Source organism: Sarcophilus harrisii, chromosome 5, assembly GCF_902635505.1.
Source record: "Sarcophilus harrisii chromosome 5, mSarHar1.11, whole genome shotgun sequence".
NCBI classification, from domain to species: Eukaryota; Metazoa; Chordata; class Mammalia; order Dasyuromorphia; family Dasyuridae; genus Sarcophilus; species Sarcophilus harrisii.
The window spans coordinates 93387279-93410108 of NC_045430.1; the positions used below are offsets into that span (position 1 = coordinate 93387279).

The following is a 22830-nucleotide window of genomic DNA, read 5'->3' on the forward strand; positions in this document are numbered from 1 at the left end:
ATCTTGAAAAAGCCTTGAATATTAAATTAAAGAGTTTGAACTTGATTCTGCAGATAAAACCAGAAGATTTTTGGCCTTCATGGAGGAGATGGATGAGTCTTTAGAAATTTAGAATTTAGAAATATCATAGATGACCTGGATTTGAATGCTCACTTTGCTACAGGCTGGGCAAATGACCTCTCAAAACCTCAGTCCTTTTCTTTGCAAAAAAGGGAGGTTGGCTCTTTAAGTCCCCTCTCTGTTCAACGTCTTGTTATTTATTTATTTATTTAAAAAAAAAATTTTTTTTTTTTTAACGTCTTGTTATTTAATGGCAGAGAGGCAACGCGCGGCATGGTGACATTTGGGGGGATAAAATTAAGTTAGTGGCGGCATATCTAGGGAGTAAGGAATGAGATCCGCAGGGCAATTTTTAGACATAACGGGGCTGCTGCAGTGGCTTTTCCCAGCAGCCGTCGCCAGGGCGCGCTCCTCGGCTCCCGGTGGGCGGGGACGGGGTGAGAACGGGCGAGATGGGGAGGCTCTTTGTTCTGTGATTGGCTAAGAGTCTGGTCAGTTAGCACGAGAGGTGGGACGATCTGTCCAATAACCGCGGGAGGGAGGCGGGCCTCGTATGAATGGGTGGCGAGCGGAGCCAGGCTTAGAGTGGAACGCTAGGGAGGCTGAGTCTAGACTGAAGTGGGTGGGAGAGAGGAAGGGGAGGGGAGCGGAGGGGAGCGGAGGCGCAGGAAAAGAAGACTCGGAGGAGCGGAGGCGAGGGGGAGCAGCGGCGCGAGGCGCGACGCCGCTCTGTCTAGCGCCCGCACGGATGCGGTGGCGGGCTTCGAGGGGGAACCCCGGGAGGCCGGGCGTCTGAGCGCCAGCTCCGCTCCGGCCCCTCCTCCGCTTTCCCCGCCGGCCGGGAACCTCCTCAAGCCCCGCCCGGACTGCTCAGCCTGAAGGGAGCGAACTCGCCCCGCTGCGGGCCACAGGGCTCGCTAGCAGCCCCGGGGGCGGCGGCGTGAAGGAGGAGAGCCCCCGGACGCCGGGCGGCCGAGGGCCAGGAGCCGGGGGCTCCGCCGGGATGGGCAATCTGGAGAGCGCCGAGGCCGGGCCGGGCGAGCCCGCCCCGGTGCCGCTGCTGCTGCCCGCAGGCAGGACGCCGATGCCCGAGCCGTGCGAGCTGGAGGAGAGGTTCGCGCTGGTGCTGGTGAGACGCTCCGGCGGGCGCCCGCTCCCACCCTCTCTGCTTCCTCCCGCCCCCATCCCGCGTCCGGGGCCGCCCGGGCCTCCTTGTCCCCGACGGTCCTGCTCCTCCTTGTCTGCTTGGGGACCGCGGCGGGAAGTGTGGGCGCCTCGGGGACATTTCACTAACCACTTCCCTGCGTAGCCTTCGTCAGCCCCTGCTCCCCCTTCGCCGCCCCGCGCTTCTTCCATCAGATCCTTAAGCTTTTCTACTCCGAGTCCAACTTTTATTCTTCTCCCATGTTGCGAGAGGCTCTGTGCTCCTCAGAGGTGCGGCGAGCGAGGGAACAGATCGTAGCTTCTCCTGTGGCTAAAAACTTCCCCCTTCTTTAGCAGCCCGACTCCCATCCCACTTTTCTGGGTTCTTGGAGCCGCTCGGACTCGACCCCTCTGCTGGATGCTAACATGGAGGTTTTCCTCAGAGCGGGCCCTCTCCCAGCTTGCGGGAGGAAACGGAATGGGCGATGCTGCGTGGGGATGTGGGAGAGCGGAATGAGGAAAGATGCCATTCTGCCGACAATCATTCTGAGCTTTTAGCAGTTTTATCCCCCAAAGATTGTGCGTGTGGACAGGCGTACACGTGGGATTTAAACAACCCCATCCTTCATCCCTCTTTTTTCCTTCTCCTTTTTTGTTTTTGTGTCGTTTTCTTTCTACCGTACTTACTTTCAGGGCTAAGGGAGAGCTACAGATGAACCAAGCAGACGGGGCAGGAATTGGGATTCTACCCCGGTGGTTGCCCAAATGCCTGAAGGCTCTCCGAAGTAGGACTGAAGGGCCAGCGGGAAGGGACTGGCTCGATGTGGAGCAGGAGGAATGTCTGAAAAGTTGAACTGGAAGATGAAGCAGTTTTTTTCAATTAAAAAGCAGGAGATAAGTTGCTGGGGAAGGAAGTTCTAGTCCACCTGGAGTTCTCGATCCAGCGCAGCAGGAAATCATGTTTCTTGTATTGATGGTCCTGCTAGGCCGGCCTTTGACCATGAGGGGGGACAGACTGATGAGTGAGCAGGCTTGAAATTGGGTATTAAATCTGGTGACTTGCAGTAGAGCATCTCGGGGCGATTTTGAACATCCAAGTTGATAGTAAAGAATTGGATTAGTTTGGCTTGGATGGTATCCAAGCCAGACCAAAAAAGGCCCAGACAGTTTCTGAAGGGAAACAATATATGTATAATTAAATGACTTCATTTTTTTGCTTTTTAGAACTAAAAAAGTGGCATAAGGACACTGGGACTGACTCATTATATCCTCTGGTGCTCCTTATTCCTCCCCCTTCCAACTCTCTTTCTTATCCCCTGATCATAGACCCATGGGATGACTAAGTAATTACTAATGTCCTGTGGCCATCTCAGAGAAGGAGAGAAAGGGACTTGATGCCCAGAGAACAAGAGCTCAACTGTTGGGGTAAAGAATGGGAGGGAATCTGAGCTCTTGGGTGCCTGGAAATCCCTACTACGCTGAAATAGGGTACTACCCTGAGCAAGGAAATTGGAATTCAGAGAACCCAATACATAAACTTTCAAAATTGGAGGAAAAGAATGAACTTTAAAAGGATTTGTTAGACTAGGGGAATGTTGTAGAAATAGAATTTTAAAGTGACTATTCGATTTAAACCCTTCATTTTTACATATGAGGAAACTGAGAGGTTCAGTGAGTTATCCAGAATCTCACAGCTAATCTATGGAAGAGCTAGAATGTTTAGCACATACAGATTTCAGCAAGACTTAAGTCAAAATTTTGATACGTTTGTGGACAAAAGAGAAATGCAGGTTGCATGATTTTCGTTGGCTGGATTCATAGCAGATTTGAATAGCATTATCTCAGATAATCCAGAATGGAGAGAAATCTTTAAGGACTCTATGCTTAAATTAGAGAAGAGCAGCCAAAATGGTAAAAAGACTTGAAATTTAGGTCATATAAGGAAAAATGGAAGGACATAGGATTATTTAGCCCAGAAAAGAAAAGATTTAAGAGCAAATATGATAGGTATACCTATATTAAGTTTTTCAATTGGAAATTGGGAGGTGGAGATTAGAATTATACTTTGTAATTCCAGAAGTGGAATTTCAGAGTCAGATGCTTAGCTTAATATAGCTTCTTACCAAAACTGTCTAAAAATCGAATAGTCTGTTAAAGTTCCCTGTAATTCTCAGTGTTGAAGCAATGCACTTGTCAGGGATATCATAGAGAGAATTTTTGTATTGGATGGGATGCTGGATTGACTGTGAAAAAGGAGAATTAAGATAATGGTATGTTTCTAATTGCTTTGTGCAAATTGCTGGTGTTGGACTATAACAAAGGATTCTTCACTCGGGGTCCTGGAGCTTAAAACAGGTTTTTTCTTTTCTTTCTTTCTTTCTTTTTTTTTTTTTTTTTTTTTTTTTAATAATGCTTTCAATATAATTAGTTTTCTTTGGAATCTTATGTATTTTATATATATTTACAAACATTCTGGGAAGGGGGTCTGTAGACTTTACCAGATTACCAAAGGGGTCTATGACCCAAATAAAAATGCTTGGAATAGATTATCCTTTGGGTACTCTGTAATTCTGTAATTTTCCAGATGCCCTCTAAAATTCCTTACTTCTTTAGGGTGAGGGAGTAGTTATTGTCCAGGCATAGCCTGAGAAGAGTTCAGAATTTTTCTCAAATTTAATAGCCCCCCCAAGTATTTCCTGGGGCTTTGAACTCTCCTTTCAGGAGTTCTCAAAGGTTCCCTCTTGGAGGGTGGAAGAAAAGAACTTTAATAATTGCTCTAAAATAGGAAAATTAAGATGTAATGTGGAAAGTTGTTGAGTGTTAGAACCATCCTCGGGAGTCTTGGTGTGCCACTTCACACTGAGTGAGAGTTAGATATTTGTGTTGTCTCTGGAATCTGCAAGATAATTCCTTTGTCTTTTTAAAATATATATTTTTATTTTAAATTTAAACGTTAAGAATTTGTCCATTTCCATATACAAAGTAGAACAGAGAAGATTGTCTATGAAGCTACAAATATTGTATATATTTTGCTTTTAAAAATGTGTATATTTAACTACCTATTTTTAGAGCTGCTCTGAAACTTCTGTCTTCTAAGCACTTAAAACATTTCATTGACCCTCTTTTTACATTTTTGACATCACTGTTGTTAGCCCCTCCAAATGGTAAAAAAAAGAAAAAGATAAGAAAAGAAAGCCTTTTCAGTAGATAAGTATGATCAAACAAACGAAATCCTCACCTTGGTCATGTCAGAAGATATCTGACTTATTTGGAATCGTGAGTCCATCACCTCAATAAAGAAGTAGGCAGCATGCTTATCATTTTTTTCCTTGGGAATGATCATTGTATTGATTAGGATTAATTCTACCAAAGTTCTTTACAGTGCTGTTGATAAATTGTTTTCCTGTTTATTCTCACTTCATTCTTCATAAGTTTATTCACGAGTTTTCTCAGGCTTTTCTGAGACTGTTCCTTTTGAATGGACATCCTCTTACTTTCCAGTTCTTTCTTATAATAAATAGTGTTGCTATAAATTTGATAGATGAGTCCTCTTCTTTTCTTGATTTTATTGAGGCATAAGCCTAGTAGTGCATCTCTGGGTCAGAGAGTAAGTAACTTTTTGGGTATGGTTTCAAATTGGTTTCCAGAAGGACATAGCTCCAGTGGCAGTATTAATGCATTCATATGCCTGTTTTTCCATAGCCATTCCAAAAATTATCACCTTCCCCTTTTTGGGTCATCTTTGCCAGTCTGATGCTAGTCAGACTAAATAGTTGTTTTAATTTACTTTGTCCTATTAGTAGTCATTTGGAACATTGTCCCCTTCATTGTTGATAACTTGCCAATTTTCTTTTGAGAATTCCCATTCATATTTATCTGTTGGGTAATTGATTCTGAGTAGTAGTCAGAGAAACTTTCTTCAAATAAGTTTTCCCAATGAATTGTTACTCATCTAATTTTAATTGTTTTTTGTTTGCAGAATTTTTTCATTTTTATGTAATCAAAGTTTTCCATTTTTGGTACTTTGATTTTTTTTTCCCTTGTTTAATCAAGAACCTCTTGGTCTATTACATTAAGTCTCCTTCTGAGAAAAGATGTCTCAGCCTTACTTGTTTACTTGGTCAGTTTCTTTGGGAATTTTGGCCCAAGAAAAGGATTTTTGGTGGATGGGGGTAATTGATTTCTGAGGCTCTTTATGTTCCCTAAAGTAAAGCTTTTTAATTCAGTTATCTAAGAAAACCAGTTACTAAGTGATAGCAACTCCCCCCTCCACCCCTTGCTAGGGAAATGCAAACTGGAGCTGTTTGGTTGAGGCATCTGCCACCTTAGCTCTTGGACTAATGCATTAAAAATATCCTTTCGGTGGGAAGCAAGGATTAGCACAGTATCAAAACAGTGATCCTTCTGTAAAGATTTGGGAGTGGGGTGTGTGTGTAAGAATGTGACATAGACACTTAAGAGTTGTTTTTTTACCTTTCCTAAAAGCATTGCAGACTTGGACTTGAATCTGAAAATTTTGAAGCCAGCAAAGACCTAGTACTACTATTAGGAAGTCAGGAGGCAGAACTGGAGGGGGGTAGACTTATAAAGACTCTAGCGAAGTCTTTGTTGGTCAAGATCGGGTAACTTCCCAAAAGAAAAGAAAGCTCTACAGCTGTTACTGAAAGGGACCTTTAGATCCCTCTAGTTCAGCTACCTAATTTTATAGTTGAGGGCACTGAACAAAGATGTAATTTCCCAGGATGATCCATTTAATTGGAGAGATAGGAGTAGAAGAGAGGTCTCCTGATTCCCAGATCAATGTTCTTTTCCATGTAAAGTGCCTTTTAGCTGGTCAGTGAGAGCCATAAGGGCTGAGAGGCAAAGACTTTTCCTGAGCTAGAAAGAACCTGGAATAAGGATCAGATTCCAAATCTGCATTTTGAAAATTTCTTCCAGCTCTGGGGATTATAGTTGGCTGAGATAATGCATAGTGGAAAAAGGACCTTGACAACATCTTATCATGAAAGATCCCTTTTCTGGCCACAATCCTCACAAAGGGGAGTACCCTAGACTTCAGAGAAAGTCCCCTATTCTTTTAATTTACAAGTCTGCTACTATAGACTTAGTCAAGAGTTTTTACTTGCAGTATGATGGGATGGTATTGATTGCTTGACTCATTCCTGTTATTTGCAATTTTTTTTTTTTTTTGCTCAGTGGTATATTTTTGACTGAGATAGAGAGGAGTCTCTGTCCATGAGAGACTATCTGATGTGATTTCTCCCCCCCCCCCCCCCCCCAAAAAAAAAAAAAGCCTTTTCTGAATCCATGAAAATTTCCATCATGCTTCCATTTTGCTTTTGCTTGTAAAGAAAAATTTGTTTTAGCCTTAAAACAGTTGGGGTGAGTATACTGGACTCCAGCTCAGGCTATTCAGGTGAGCTGCAATTTTATTGGCGCCCTCCCCTCCATTCCCCCGGAAAACCATCACAGCTGATGGGAAAAGGAACTTATCTTGACAGAAAGACCTAATCCTTTCAGTGGAGTGACAAAGGAAGCTGAGGTGGAGAGGAAATTAGATTGCAGATATCTTCCCTTGTCCCAGAGAGTTGCTGGGAGGGGACAGAGCCGGAGGAACTCCTTTCCTTTAGAGAGAGCAGAGTCGAGCATTAGCTCCAGAATGATTATTAATTCAGTAGAAATTATAGATCTGAGTTTTACTAGTTTGGGCTAAGTATGGGGGTTTTACCAGATTGGGCAAAGGTTAGGATTTCTTAGTTATTGTTTTTAGTTTTCCAGAAACTTTGCACCCAAATTGAAATGAAGCAGGGTCAGGAAAAAAAAAAGATCTCATTCCAGTTTGGTAATATACTTAAAGAGAAAATCCTTTTCTTCTGGTTTGAGAGAGAACTGTGTCTGTAGAACTTCCCTATAATAATATAATAAAAAGTACTTTTGCATGGGATTTTTCTCATTACTATCTCTATTATAGATAGCCCTGCAAGAGGTATTGCATCTGTTATCTAGTTGGTCACAAAGGGAACTCGTGTCTTCCTGACTCTAGACCCAGGACGTGATCCAGCCACTCTTGCTGCCCCCTTTGCTACATATAGTTTTTGTACAGTCTTCTTGCCTATCACTTGCATGCCAAGAAAGTGACCTTAGGAATTCTGAAGCTTTGGCTGTAGAGGGGAGATTTGGATTTGGGAATAAAGGGAATTTGGAGAAAATCAAGACTTCACAGGACTGTTTTCAGTTCTTTTTTGGTTCCCTCAGAAAAAAACATTTCAGGCCACTTTGCCTGCTTGCAATGATTGAGGTGAAGAATAACTTGAAGAGAGGGAATGGTGACTGCTTAAATCAGTTTTGCATATGTGATAGATTTCTAAAGCTTTGGAGCTCCTTCTGTCTTATTTAATTTTATTTTTGGAATGCATTTTATTTTCATCTTAGTGATTTTTAAAATTTTTACATCACCTTCATTTGAGATGAAAAAAAGGGAAGACTAGGAACTTTGGTTGAATGACTTATTGAAAAATATTCTTCATCTTATCAGTCATTTGTGAGAAGGTGGTCATCACTTTTAGTTGTTTATTCCTTATAGCAAAGATTTTTAAAATGAGTGCAAATGAGCATTTAATCAAAAAGAACTGTATAATTATATGAAATATTCTTGTTTGAATGAGTGAAATATTCTGTATTCAGTCATTGAAGGATGGGTTAGGGGAAAGAGGGTAATAAATAAATTATTATGGTTTTGCAGGAAAGGTGTTCTTTGCAGTTCCTTCCTGTTTCACTTCCCTTGATTCAGATCCTGTGAAAATATTATTAGCATGTACAAAGTGCTCTGAGATTCTTTAAAAGGTATGTATTTGTAAGGTGATACTCTAGGGAGAATTATTTATACTGATTTTACAGGTAGGAGAAGGAGTCAGATTGAGGTGACTCGGTGATTGGTCACATTTTTTTTTTTTTTTATGCTTTTTGTTATGGAATTAAAATCTGTGGAAAGAGATACAACTTGTTTGTGGTAGCTGCTCTAGAGCTGCCTCAGAACTTCCATTGACCTGACATCCTTCCTTGCTTAACTTTGTTCCTTGCTTAACCTGTATTCACTAGCCCAGTACTTGCAGCTTCTGAATTTTTGGGGACTTAAAAAAAACCTTTTCTTTATACTCTGCCCCACTTAAAAATTAAGAGAGGATAGATCCTTATTTCTTTATATTCTCCTGGTTCACCAATATACCCCCTTTATCTTCATATGTTAATAGTCCTTAACTTCAGGCTTTACTTTCTGTTGTACTAGTCTTTTTTATCAGGGTGAGATGCTGTGGGTAGCTGCAATGGAGAGAGTGGAAACATTGAGTTAGAGTGGTTCAGTAGAGAGTGTTGGGCCTGGGGGTCAAGAAAACCCAAATTCAAATTTGAATTCAGATCCAGTCTCAGACACACACTTCTTTTTGCCTCATTATAATTGTAAAATGGAGTTCATAACAGCCCCTACCTTGAAGAGTTGCTGTGAGGATCACATGAGATGATAATTGTAAAGTACTTAGTACGGTAGGTACTCTATAAATGCTTATCCCTTTCCTCTCCTCTTTCATCGTTATTACTTGTGTGGACTTGGTTTGCCATCGACAGTGAGTTTATGAAGATTAATAAGAGTTTTAGAGCCAGTAGGGAATCTTAGAAATCGTCTTTTCCAAACCTTCTAATTTTACAGATAAGGCAGCTGAGATTCAGAAGCTGAGTTCCTCAAGGTCACACATTTGATTAATAGCAGAGCATTACTAGATCATAAAATCTCTTTTCTGTTCCTCTTTCCACAATACCATAATGCCTCCAACAAAAATGCTGTATACTTAGTAGACATAATTTTTTTTTATCTACAATAAAGAAAAAAAGATTATTTTTTTTCTGGGACAGAAATTCCAATTTCTGGAGAGAAATTGTTGTTGGAGAGATTCAGTGACTTTAGATAGACTAGGTCAGGGGTTCTTGACCTTTTTTACATCCTGTTTTTTCCTTTGTCAGTTTCTTTCTGGTGAAAACCTGTGGATCTCTTCTAAAAATTATATTTTTAAATGCATAAAGTAAGACACGAGTTACAAAGGAAAGCAATTACATTGAAATACAGTTACCAGAATTTATTAAAAAGTAAGCTCCTGGATACCAGATTAATCCTATAGATTAGAATAGAAATGTCAAAATTGCAGCCTATGTATGGCTGATTAAAATATAATTGGAAAATGTTTAACAAAATAAACAAAAATACAGTAAAATGTAGGTGATACAATATTTGTGGTTTTTTAAATCAATAGGTTGCTATTACTAGATTAGAGGAATTGAAGATGTGAGGGAGGCTGGGTTAAAGGCATGGTTTCATCTCTGATATGATTGTAGGATCTCTTGCTGATGATATTAACAAATATTAACAAATGTGAACTCTTCAGTATACACAGCAAAAATATGAAGTATAAAACTGAATCTCTAATACATATAACTTGATTTTAAAAAGTATATATAGTCAGGGCAGCTAGGTGGTGCAGTGGATAGAGCACCAGTCCCGAGTTCAGTCCAGGAGGATCTGAGTTCAAATCTGGTCTCAGACACTTTACACTTCCTAGCTGTGTGACCCTGGGCAAGTCACTTAACCCCAATTGCCTCAGCGCAAAAAAAAAAAAAAAAAAGTATATATAGTCAGTAGTACTCACATTACCTTGTTTATCCGAGTCTCTTTCTGAACTGTCTTCTGCTTTCTTCCATTTTAAAAATTTCATTGACATTCTTTTTTCTTCTTTTTTTCCCCCTACATCATTACCAACTGTCTCCTTTCCCCCCAAATAGAAGTCTTCCTTCATAACAAATAAATATGATCAATCAAAACAAATCCACAGATTGCTTGTAGCTGAAAACATGTCTCATTCTGCACCTCTGGTCTATCATCTTTTTGCTAAGAAAAAGGAAGCATGCTTTATCAGTTTTCTGAAACCATGTTTAATCAGACTTCTGAATTCTTCCTTTACATTATTGTAGCCACTGGAAAAATTGTTCTCACTTCATTATGAATCAGTTCGTGTCTTCCCATGTTTCTCTGAAACATTTATTTTTTCACAATGTAGTAATATGCCATTATAATCATTTGTTCAGCCATTACCCAACTGATGGCAAAGTTTCCAATCCTTTGCTGCAACAACAAAGATTCTATAAATATGTTTGTGTCTCCTTTTACTCTTCTTTTTTTTTCTGAGGCAGTTGGGGTTTAAGTGACTTGCCCAGGGTCACATAGCTAGGAAGTGTTAAGTATCTGAACCTAGATTTGAACTCAGATCCTCCTGACTTCAGGGCTGGTCCTCTATCCACTGTACTACCTAGCTGCCTCCTTTTACTCTTCTTTTGATCTTTTTGGGGTGTATACTGTGCCCATATTCACACAATTCCAGTAATTGTTATTACTTTTTAAAAATTATCTTTACCAGTGTGATGGTGCGAGTTCATATCTTTTGAACATTATGATTTAACTTTGATTAACTAGGCATCTTAAATGCTATCTCTATCCTAAGTGGTACAAGAACTTGCTGTGATTCCCTTTTTTGGAAGGGCAAAGTTCTTCCCTGATGGGCAGGTATCATAAGCAGAAACTTCAGTCGATTTTCTCTGATACAGTGATCAGATGCTCAATCACAAATTTCACCTTAGGATACCTAGAACAGCTTTCTAAGTTCACCTTTCAAAGAGATGTGTGGATGAGGTATTGTTATAGTACATATTGCTCTGGCAGGGCTTTTCCCCATGGGTGCTTGCTTACCTGGGAAATCTCCTTGAGATGAGCTTCTTCATTAAACTTACATATCTATCTGATTGTAGCTCAGACCAATTCCCAGATGTATAATTTTGACAAATTATATCAATATACGGCTTCAGGAATTGTTTAGTATTGTTAAATCCCATTTGTTCTATATGTGAACATGTATAATGCCAAAATACATCAAAATACAAATTAATAGACCATGAAGTCATTGGTTGGCTTAGACATGACCAATGGAAATATCTGTTATGGGGTTGATCCTGCTTGAGATCTCTATGTAAAATGCCTAGTTCTAGAGAACTGATTAGCATTTAGAATGCACTCTCAAGGCTATACACTCAGCGTTTCCCGAACTTATAGACTGTCTCCCAGGGTCCATTGATCCAGATTTATTTCCTGGAATCTTCCTAATATTCCTCTTATCTAGTCACACATATTGGAGGATAAGGAGAGCCAGTAATTGGGCTATTCTTTCCTCTTCTTCCTTCATATATTCTTTCTTGCCTGACTAAAGTAATAGTACTTTGTTACTTTCTCTTGGAAAGTCAAGGATTTTGTCAGCCACCTTTGCAGGGCCAGACCAGATTTGTCCAAGTCAAGTTTGGGTTGGTGGTATGAAGGGGAAGAGCCCTAAGGTTTAGATCAGTGGGAAGGACTGTTCTAAAGTTAGGTTCAGCCAATGCTGGCTGGCCTGGGAAAGAAAAATAGTTGGGTTAGTCCATGAGGTAAAATGTCTGCTAAGGATCTCTTATCCACCATCTCCAACTAGGAACATTTTTTGAGGCATTCTATAGGACTCTCATGGGGATGACCTGTGAGCTGGTTTTGTGGATGATTGCACAATCTTTCCTTTCTAGTTATATGAGATTCTCCTAGATAATTATAATTGTTAGTCTCAGAGCCAGTAATCAGGGCACACGGCCATTTATCCATCCCTTCCATCTCCTTTGTCCTTCATCTTGTCTGTAGACCCCTAGATCCCCCTTCTAGTAAAGCTTCTTGTTCTCTATCTAGAGTGCTATGGCCAAAAGTACCAGCTTCTGCTCTGCAGCTTTTTAGCTCTAGGTATCTGTGGGAATGGAGTTTTTGTATCTCCTTCATTGCTTTTCTTGAGGCAATACCTCTTAGGAGTTTGCCCTGAGTTTTCCTTTCCCAGATTACCTTTACCATCATGATGTGCTGTCTTATATGGCACCATGCCCTGTTCCCAGGGGTGTCCATTAAGAAAGAAATGAAGCCTTAGGTAGGCTTGGAAGAGATCTTGCATCACCTCTGGGAATTTTCATAGCTCTACCCCCACTATTCTAGTTTCTAAAAAAGGCTGCTTTCTTTAAGGGGTCAGTTCACTTGTCTAATTTCAGGAAGAAAAATCTCCTTTTGTGAGCCATTGAATTCCTAATGATCCTTCTTCATATTGGAACAAGGGCAGGATGAATTGTTTGCATATTGTTATCTTTGCTGTTCCATAAAGTTTCATCTCTCATCTCCTGGCATTTTCTGTCTGTTTCCCCAGGCCTGGAATGCTCTCCCTCCTCTGTTCGGACTATTGGCTTTTTTAATCCCATCTTTTACAGGAAGCTTTTCCTAATCTCTCCTAATTCCACTGCTTTCCTTTTTTTGTGTGTTTTTAGTGGATTTCCTATTCATTCTGTATATAACTGTTTTGTATATAATTGTTTCCATGTTGTCTTTCTCTTGATTGGGCACTCCTCTAGGTAGAGACTGTCTTTTGCCTTTCAAAATTTTGTATTGAGTTCTTTGCCTGACACTTAGTGAGCACTTAATGAATGTTTATTGACTGATATGATGATATTAGTCCTGAGATGATATTAATTTAGTTTCCTAAATTTGAAGAGACTCCAAAGGTTGTTAGCATATGTGAGTCTTTAAAGTCTCTGATTTAACATGGCTTTTGTGTTATTGTTGCTCAGTTGGAATCAATAGAGAATCTTTGCTGGTTCCTGTTGGAATTTACTTTGTAGTTGGTTTGGTACTAGTGACTAGAAAGGGTTCTTCAAAGCCTTTTACAACCTAGCCCTTTCATGCCCTTCCAGTTGTCTTACAATTTATTCCCTTCTTCATATTCTTCCATCTAGTGGCAGTGGCCTCCTTGCTGTCCTACAAATAAAACACTCCATCTCTTGGCATTTTCTCTGGCTCTTCCACATACTCGGAATGCTCTTCTTCCTCATCACTTCCTCATCACTGTTTCCTTCAAGTCCTAACTTGAAAATTGCATTTTCTATAGGAAAGTTTTCCCAACCCCTCTTAATTCTAGTGCCTTTCCTCTCTTATTTACTTATTTATTCATCTTGTTTGTACCTATTTGCTTTCTTCTTGTCTCCCCCATTAGAGGCTTGTAGATGATATAGTAAATAATTCTATCCCTAAGTGTGGAGAAAAAGTTGGTTCCTCCAGAGTTGGTGGAGCTCATCTCCATTGGCCTTTCCTTCCAGGCTTTGTTTTTAGACTTGATGAGGCTTGCTTCTTAGTTTCATTCTTGGGATTTACCCCTTATGGTCCATTCCTACCTAACTTATCCTGAAATGGTGGATTCTCTGTGGGCCTCTCATATGAATCCCATATTTGTGTGCTTCAGAACAATTTTACCTCATACTGAGTGAAATTCTTAGATTTCATCTCTTGAGAAGGAATGTCAGTTCCAAGTAGTTGAAACCCATGACAGCCTCTGTACCCCGACTTTTTTTTTCCTTTTTTTTTTATAATGTGCTTTTTATTTTTCAAAACGCATGCAAAGATAGTTTTCAGCATCCATCCTTGCAAATCCTTGTATTCCATATTTTTCTCTCTCTCCGTGGCAGTCAGTAACCCAGTATAAGTTAAATATATGCAGTTCTTCTAAACAGATTTGTCATGCCACCCCCAAATAAATCAGATCAAAAGGGGGAAAATGGGAAAAACAAGTAAACAAAATTTCAAAGGTTATTATGTTGTAATTATTAATTTATTATTATGTTGTAATCCACATTCAGTCTCCATTGTCCTTTCTGGAGGCTGATGGCTCTTTCCATCACAACTCTATTGGAATTGCCTTAAATCACCTCATTGAGAGGTGAGCCCATTCCATCACAGTTGATCACAAGTTGAATACTTCTTGGGGGGGGGTCCACCCCCACTTTTTAAGAACTTAAAAAATTAATAATTTTGGGGTACCTGGATAGTAGAGACATGTCAGATTATTTCTTGTCTCTGTGCTTGAAGGTGTCCATTTCTGTTGCTGCCCCTCTAGAACCATGAGGCCATTATACCAAGGCCTTCTCAGTGATAATAATCTGCTGTGAAAGGGAATTTCTTTCTGGAAAATTATCTTTTTTGGGGGTCATAGATATGTTTGTACTTATAAGGAGGATATAGAGTACAATTTCCCTTGACCTTCTTTCCTACTAATGATCTTCCACTCACAGAAACGGGACAGACCACACCTATTCAAGAGGGTCTTTTGCCCTGCACTGCAAGCAGTCTTTAGGGTAGTCCTTAGAGACTCATGGGGGAGCCTCTCCCTATTAAGGTAAATGTTTGCCATAGCCACACCTGTGTCCTGGGGCATCTACCTGAAGAGTTGGTTATTAACCTGAGCTGTGTTTCTGTAGTGACCTGACCCAATTTCTGGCCTGCCACAATAGGTATTTCCTATAGGAATTATAGAGGCAAAAACCTAATTTAATTCTCATGGAAGGTACAAAATAAGTTGTTCTAGTCATTGCATCCATATTTTTTATCTTACAAAATTCACTTCTACCTTACTTATGCTGAAAATGAGTGTGAGGTGGTTTCTCTATGGGCTTCTCTTATATGAATCCAATGTTTATATGCTTCAGAACAATTTCACCTCTTACTGAGTGAAATTCTCAGATTTCAACTCTTTTGGGAAGGAATGCCACAGCTCCAAGTAGTTGAGACCCTTGACAGCCTCTCCACCCCTACTTTTTTTAAGTTCTTAAAAAAAATTAAAAAGTATTTATTTTCCTTCCTGGTGGAGGGTGGGGATAGAGTAAGGAGGGAGAAAAATATCAGTTCATATGGTAACTTTTCCTTTTAAGGGGAAAGAAGTAGCCATTGATCTGCCCCTTTTATGTCCTAGAATGACTTCTTGCCTCCCCTCAAAATCAGGGATAGGGATACAGAAAACTGAAAAGGATATAATGTGTTTTTCAGTATTCATTGGGAGATAGCAGTCCAGAGAAATCTGTCCTCACTAGAGAGGGTCTGGTTCATTTTGAACATACTTAATGGAGAGCATACTTAATGGAGAAAATGAGACATTTATCAGGTTTATTATCTTTCTTTTGTTGACTTTGACTTGTTATAGTTCTGCAAAGATTGTTTGGGAAATTTCTTGCTCTAGAAACAATGCATCTAAAAATTAGTCTTAGTTTCGCAGGCCAAGTCATACCTAAACTTAAATAATTAAATTAAAATGTAACTTTATGGTATGGCTTAGTATTCTTTTTCTCTTGTAGGTCAGGGAATAGAAAAGTGTCCAGTTATTTAGTCCTTTCTACTGTCTTTGCCTTTTGATTTGGAACCAAATAGTTGGAATAGGAAGGAACAGATTATAAATTTATGTCACAAAGCAGAAAAGGATATGTCAGTAGAGAACTTGGAGAAAGATATTTTCCAAGTCTTATCATTATCACTTTGACTCCATTCCTTCAATACATGATGAGTGCGTCTTGTGTACAATTCTAGCACATAAGGAGACCTGATTTCTGGTCTGAAAGAACTTCAAATTTAATTGGGTTCAAATCTAGAATGTACATTATATGTAATTAGAGAACTAAAAGCACTGCATGATATTGTACATGTGCAGAGGAAATACAAAATAAAGGAAGGAATTTGTCAGGGAAGACTTTTTAAGAGCAGAGGACATGGATTGTCGCAGAGGAGGGAATGGCCAGCCCTTCTAGCTTGAGATGGTGCATGTGCAAAGTCGTGGTGGGTGGAATAAACAAGATACGTGAAGGGGACAGAATTCTGGTGTAGTTGGAGCATCAGTGCCTTAGTGAAATGAGGCTGGCCAGATATGAAGAATATAATGGTTTACCAAGGTTTTACTTGACTCAAATAGTGACAGCAGGTAGTTACAGCAAAGTACTTAAACAATAATCTCTGTCCAAATTTTTCAAAGACATAAGATTTGGTTGGCAAAAAGTGCTGAAATTGGATGTAGTGCTATGATTAGGTCCTATGACTAAGAGAATCAAAGCAATTTTAAACTTTTCTCTTATGCCACAAAGAATTAAGTTTGTTCCAATGTCCACAGATGTAGAAAACTGTCAAAGCTATTTCCCCTGATCTTTCAGATTTATTAAACATTGTTTCTCTAGTTAGGGTCATTCAGCCCTCAACTTCTCAGCCTACTAGGTACAAAGAACTAGTCTCTAAAATCTGAATGCATAGGCCATGTATTTCACAGTGCACATATATGGTAGGCCTTGCATAAATAGAGTTGGTTAGAATAGAAATGTTATGTGGATTACATAGAATTTTATATAATTTTTTTGTTTGCTTTATAAGGCAGTTAGGATTAAGTGACTTGCCCAGAGTCACATAGCTAGGAAATGTCGGATGCTGAATATGAACTCAGGCCCTCCTGATTCCATTGCACCATTGCACCATTTAGCTGTCTCATGGAACTTTATACTTTGGAGAATGTTTATATTTACATTATTTTATTAGATCATCACAAAAATGCATGAGGTAGATAAGTAGATGTTATTACCTTCGTTTCACATATGATGAAATAGCTAAAACATAAGTAATAGTTCATATTTATATAATGCTTTATGTTTACAAAGTACTTCCTTACAATAATACTATGAAATGAGCAGTACAAACATTTATAATTTCCTTATCTGTAAAATGGAAATAATAATTACTCAAGGTAATACTGCTCCTTTCAGAGTTGGGATTTGGAGTCTTGCCATATCCATTACTTTTTCCATCTTACAATGTTGCCTTTCACATGGAAAAATCCATAAGATATTGCAATTGTGATGAAGGTTTGCAAATAGTCTCAGAATGATTGCCTTCCCTTGCTTGGTGCTATTGAGGTCCTACTCTGGTTCTCAATGGACCCAGTTTTGGGTAACTGCTTCCTGTGCCTCAACAGGTTCAGCTTTGTGCTGAACTGCTCCTGCTTCTGCTCAAAGGGTAGAGCAAAAACCATCTTGGCCATTTCGTTTGCCATTCTGGCTCCCCAGCCTTAACCTATAATTTTGTGGTTTGGCTGGTTACAAAAATAAAAAGTGCAACCTGTAACTAAAGTAGAGTGGGTTCAGCGAGAGGGAGCTTTTAATTTGCACAAGTTCAGGACTGTATTTAACTGGATTGAAAACGTGTCTTCTCACTAGGCAGAGCGACTGTTTCTGTTTTCTTTCTCATACCTGTTTAGGGTTCTGGGGAGAGCCAACACCTGTGGGATTGTCAGGAGAAAAGATTAAAACAGGCAAGAGAAAGATTTTGGGAAATTACCAGACTTGCATAGTTAGGGCAGACTGGGTTTCATAGAAAGAGCTTGATGTCCTCAGCTTGGATCCCGTTTGGCCTCCAAGTTGAGGAGCCCGAGTTGTAAATTTTCCTGGGAGCTTTGATGATCAAGATGAGAAAAGGAAAAAGGAGAAGTACTAGGGAGTGTTTTGTGGTTTGTAGATCCCAGATACCAAATGGGTCAAATAGTTTGAAAGAGCTTACTTAATATGACAGTCCTTCAGAACTGGGTACTGAATAGTGTTAGCAAAGATGCCCTGCTTGATCTTGGACATTGCTTCTCTGGGACTTTTATTATCTGTTTCTGATTTGTTTCTGAGATTTTCAGAGTTGCCTCTGATGTTTATAGGATGTTAACTAAATGCAAATAGGTTCAAAGGTTTGTTAAAACTAATTCTCTTTTTGAAAAAAAATCAATATACAAAAATTTTTCATGTTTAAAAAAATAGAAAAGGCAATTATTTGTGAGATTATGAATCTCTACTACATTGAATCTTTTAAAAAGTTTCTAACAAATTCAGTACATTAGTTTTAAGACTATCCTGCTTCTCTTGCTAACTCTGAACTTCCTTTTCTTTGAATTAAAAAAAAATTAATACTCTTTGAATACTCACTATTACTAATAGTATCACTATTACTAATACTTTTATTCCTTCCCTCCCCCAAAAAAAACAAACAACTCCCAAACCCTATCTTGTAACAAATAAGCATAATCAAGGAAGACATTTGGATTTTGGCCATGTTTGAAAATTTATGATATATTTGTATCTCAAGACTAGACCATCACTTCTCTTTAATGAGATGGGAAGCATACTTCATCTACTAATCATAATTGATAATTTCATTTGTAAGGTAATGACAATAATGGGGCAATCTGTGGTTTCTTCCAATGCCCCAAAAACGTAATGAGGCAAATGGGGTGCTGCTACATGGGCTGTGGTCAACATCCATTATGTGCTAGGCCTTGAGGCCTCACCCTGGCATATGAAACAGCTCTCTGGATTTGGGCTCAGGGCTTCCAACTTGGTCTCATACTGGCATCTTTTAAGATCCTAGAGAGACTACCACCACATGGTTACATTTATGGTCCTTAGTTGTTAGCCTTTTGAGGGGAAAATACTCTGTTTACCATGCTAGTTCTCAAGCTCCTTGGCTGCATTAATTTCTGACACTCTTTGTGCTATGGTAGTTTTAGTTCAGTGACTTCATAAGATTCCCGCCTCTTACTTAGCAACTCACCATTAATTTAACAAGTCACAATTCCCTAAATTTCTTTTAGTTAATTGACAGTCTTTTCAATTATACATCAATCTTTAAATGCTTATTTTGATTTCTGCATTCATAAGTTTTACACTTTATTACTCATAGAAGAGTTGCAAACAAATCAGATAAGGTACATACTCTTCGAGGATGCCTTTTTCACAGAAGCATTTCTCTGGATAGTCTCAAAAATGTTTTTTACATTCATATTTCTCTAATTTTTAATAAATATAAGATATTTTGTAACATTAAGCTGTTTTCACACAAGTAAGAGAAGCTTTAATGAGATAATGTTCTTTACATATTCTCATTAACATTCTTAAATGTTTCAAAATTGTTTTTTTTGTCAGTGTTATGGTCATTGTTTAGATTGTTCTCTTGCTTTTGCTTACTTACTCTGCATCAGTTCATATAAGTGTTCCTAGATTTTTTTGAACCCTTTTGTCATTTCTTATAGCATGGAAATTTCTATTACATCAATATGCCATAGTTTGTTCACTCATTACCATTAGATTAATATTTAAGATATGTAGATAAAACACCCATTTTATTTCCAGTTTGTTATTGCAACAACAACAAAAAAAAACTGCTGTAAACATTTTTCATACAGTTCTTTCACTCATTAGGAAAAAAAAAGATCCTTTGGGGGTAAATACCTAGTAGTGGTATTGCTGGATCAAAGGAGGTGCATAATTTTTTTTTAATAACTTTTTATTGACATGCCAGAGTAGTTTTTTACAACATTATCCCTTACACTCACTTCTGTTCCGATTTTTCCCCTCCCTCCCTTCACCCCCTCCCCCAGATGGCAAGCAGTTCTATACATGTTAAATATGCCACAGTATATCCTAGATACAGAAGGTAGAAATAACCCAGGAAGGAAAACAAAAATGCAAATGGTTTAGATTCTTTCTTTGGGTGTGGCTGCTTCTGTCCATCACTGATCAATTGAAACTGAGTTAGATCTTCTCTTTGTCAAAGAAATCCACTTCCATCAGAATACATCCTCATACAGTATCATTGTTGAAGTATATAATGATCTCCTGGTTCTGCTCATTTCAGTTAGCATCAGTTCATGTAAGTCTTTCCAGGCCTCTCTGTATTCATCATGTTCTTACAGAACAATAATATTCCATAACATTCATATAGCACAATTTACTCAACCATTCTCCAATTGATGGGCATCCATTTATTTTCCAGTTTCTGGCCACTACAAACAGGGCTGCTACAAACATTTTGGCACATACAGGTCCTTTTCCCTTCTTTAGTATCTCTTTGGGATATAAGCCCAGTAGTAACACTGCTGGATCAAAGGGTATGCACAGTTTGATAACTTTTTGAGCATAGTTCCAAATTGCTCTCCAGAATGATTGGGTTCGTTCACAACTCCACCAACAATGCATCAGTGTCCCAGTTTTCTCGCATTGGAGGTGCATAATTTAATGACTTTTAAGATATAATTTCTATAATAACTTCTATAACCCTCCTCATCACTTTCTTTGGTCAATATTGGGACAAGTTTCTCTTCTGCGCCTCATTTGTTTATGACATGACCCTTTATATATCTAAATCATGTATCAATTTGGAGCTTTTTTTGTGCCATGTAGGTTGAGATGTTTGTCTAATTTAAATGTTATTTCTACCAGGCTGCTTTCTAATTTTCCCAGCAGTTTTGTTGAATAAGTGAAAAAGGAAAAATGGAAGTGTCAATGCATTTTACCTATATTTTCTATTAAGTTCAGGTTTAGTTGAAAGAAAGTCTTGAAATCTTTAAGTCTGTTGAATTCAATTTTTTTTCCATTCAATATTATGGATAACTTTTGGCCATAGGCCTAGTTCTTTTGATTGCCAGGAATAAATGATTCCAGGATCTTTGGTGTTTTATTATTTCTGCTGCTAAGTCCTGTAAAATTTTCTCTTTGATCTGGGGCAATAATATTCCTTGAGGTGGTGATTAGTGCATTTTTTCTCTTTCTACTTTCTCCTCATTTTCTGTCACTCATGGACAATTTATCTGGATTATTTCTTGAATATTTCTTGCATTATTGTGTCATGGTCTTTTTATTTTTGTCACAACTTTCAGGTAGTCCAATTATTCTTATATTTTCTCTTGATCTATTCTCCAGGTCTGTTGTTTTTCTTATGTTTCACATTCTGTTCTAGTTTTTCATTTTTTATATTCTGTTTTATTATTTTTTGGTTTCCTATAAATTCACTAATTTCCTCTTGCCCGGTTCTAATTTCAAAGAGTTAGTTTCATCTTTAAAACTCTTTTATCTCCTTTTCTAGTTGGTTAACTCCACTCCCCCCATTTTGTTTTTCTTGGATTTTTAAAATTTATTTTGTTTTTCCACAGTCTCTCTCATTTGATTTCAAAATTAATTTTTGAGTTTTTCTATAAATTCTCTCTGAGCACAGAGCTTGTATTTATTTACTTATTTTTCTGAGGCAATTGGGGTTAAGTGACTTTCCCAGGGTCACACAGCTAGGAAGTGTTAAGTATTGGATTTGAACTCGGGTCCTACTGACTTCAGGGATGGTGCTCTATCCACTGCGCCACCTAGCTGCCGCATAGAGCTTTTAAACATTACTTTTTGGAGTAGCAAGAAGCTTTTTTTATTTCATTGCCCTCTGAAGTTGAACCCGATCTTCCCTGTTCCCATAATGTTTCAGTGATGGTGTTCGTTCTTTGTTGGTATTTTTTTTTCTTTTTCTTTTTAAATAAGAGGTATTAATGTGAGCATCTCTAATCATGGATGGGATGAGAGGATGGTAGCTTCACTTCAGCTCTCCCCTCTGACCTGGAACCCCAAATCAAGAGCTCCATCCTCCTGCAAGTGCCCTCAGCTAGCCGTGTCCCAACCCTACTGCTTCTCCTCTCACCAGGTGTGCTGGCTCCTTCTCATCGAAGGCCATGACTCAGCAGCACAGCTGGGCCTGGGGTCCCTTATCAGCCAAAGTTCCTCAGTCTTCCCGAATTCAGTGACACACTCCAGACTCCAGACACAGTGCTTCTGTGACTCCTTTTAAGGCTCCAGCCACACTCATCCAGTCCCAGGGCTCCCCAAGTGTTTGCAGTCCACACTGATTAATCCCTCAGCTAGGGGTCTTTCATCTGATCTTCTTAAGTTGTACTCTGTTCTGCCCCAAGTCTGTGTCCGCTCTGAAGCACAGATTTATTCGATTTGTGGGGGAAATCTGAGGATCTTGAAATGGACTGACCCGCTCCATAATCTTCCCAGAATGCTCCCAAGCTTATTGTCTTTCTACACCAAACTCATGTTCCGTGCCTGTGCATGTGTGAACATGTACCCACAAGCATCACATACCCACAAGCATCACATATCCACAAGCACAAATTCCTCTTTGTGGTTTAGAGGTGCTTGCATTTTCTGTGCCATTTTCCATGTTTGTATATTCCTTGTGTGTCTCAATTATGAAAAATAATAAGTTGTTTTCTCTTCTTCCTCATCTCTTCCTCAGTGTATGCCTTTTGTCCCCCCCCAAAACCATCAAAATAGAACAAAATCATTCCCAGAATCTATGCTTGTTTTTTTAAAAATAATATCAATAACAATAGCATATATATATACTTTCAAGTTTGTAAAGCACTTTACATATTTTTTCACTTGATCCTTAAAACATCGCTGGAAGGCAGGTGATTAATAAATTACTACAATATGAAGAAATGGAGATGAGTTAAGTGACTTGCCTAGGGTCATACAGCTAATCTGAACTTAATTTTCTTGACTTCAACATTACTCTACTACTTTGCTTATTAACTCCCTCTATAACCTTTAAAGATGGTGAGGTTCTTAAAGGATGCTTGTCTCTTCTCTTTATTAAAGTAATAACATTTAGTCTCTTCTAGTTGGTAAACTATATTTACTTTTCTAGATTTCCTCTGGTCTCCTGAGTTTACATTTCAGCATTTCTGCTCAGTTAATGTTTTCATTAGAAAAGTTTGGAAGTCCTAATCTATTCTCTTTGAAGGTTCTTTTCTCCCTCTGTAGAATTATACTCAGGACTTGCAAGACAGTTACTTAACTCTTGGTAGTAAGTTTTTGTTT

The 22830-nt window shown here is 38.8% G+C and overlaps 1 protein-coding gene across 5 annotated transcripts in view; it reads left to right on the forward strand.

The window, feature by feature from the left end:
• The first annotated feature begins 632 nt into the window (after positions 1-632).
• FMNL3 (formin like 3) overlaps positions 633-22830 on the forward strand; it is a 77411-nt gene continuing 55213 nt past the window's right edge. For 2 of the 5 annotated variants that reach the window (XM_031937939.1, XM_031937938.1), the window contains exon 1: positions 633-1189. In XM_031937939.1, coding sequence (XP_031793799.1) covers positions 1064-1189 — 126 coding nt within the window. In that variant the 5' untranslated portion in view covers positions 633-1063. The remainder of the gene's footprint in view (positions 1190-22830) is intronic. The other 3 variants (XM_031937937.1, XM_031937940.1, XM_023504269.2) reach the window with 2 other exon arrangements.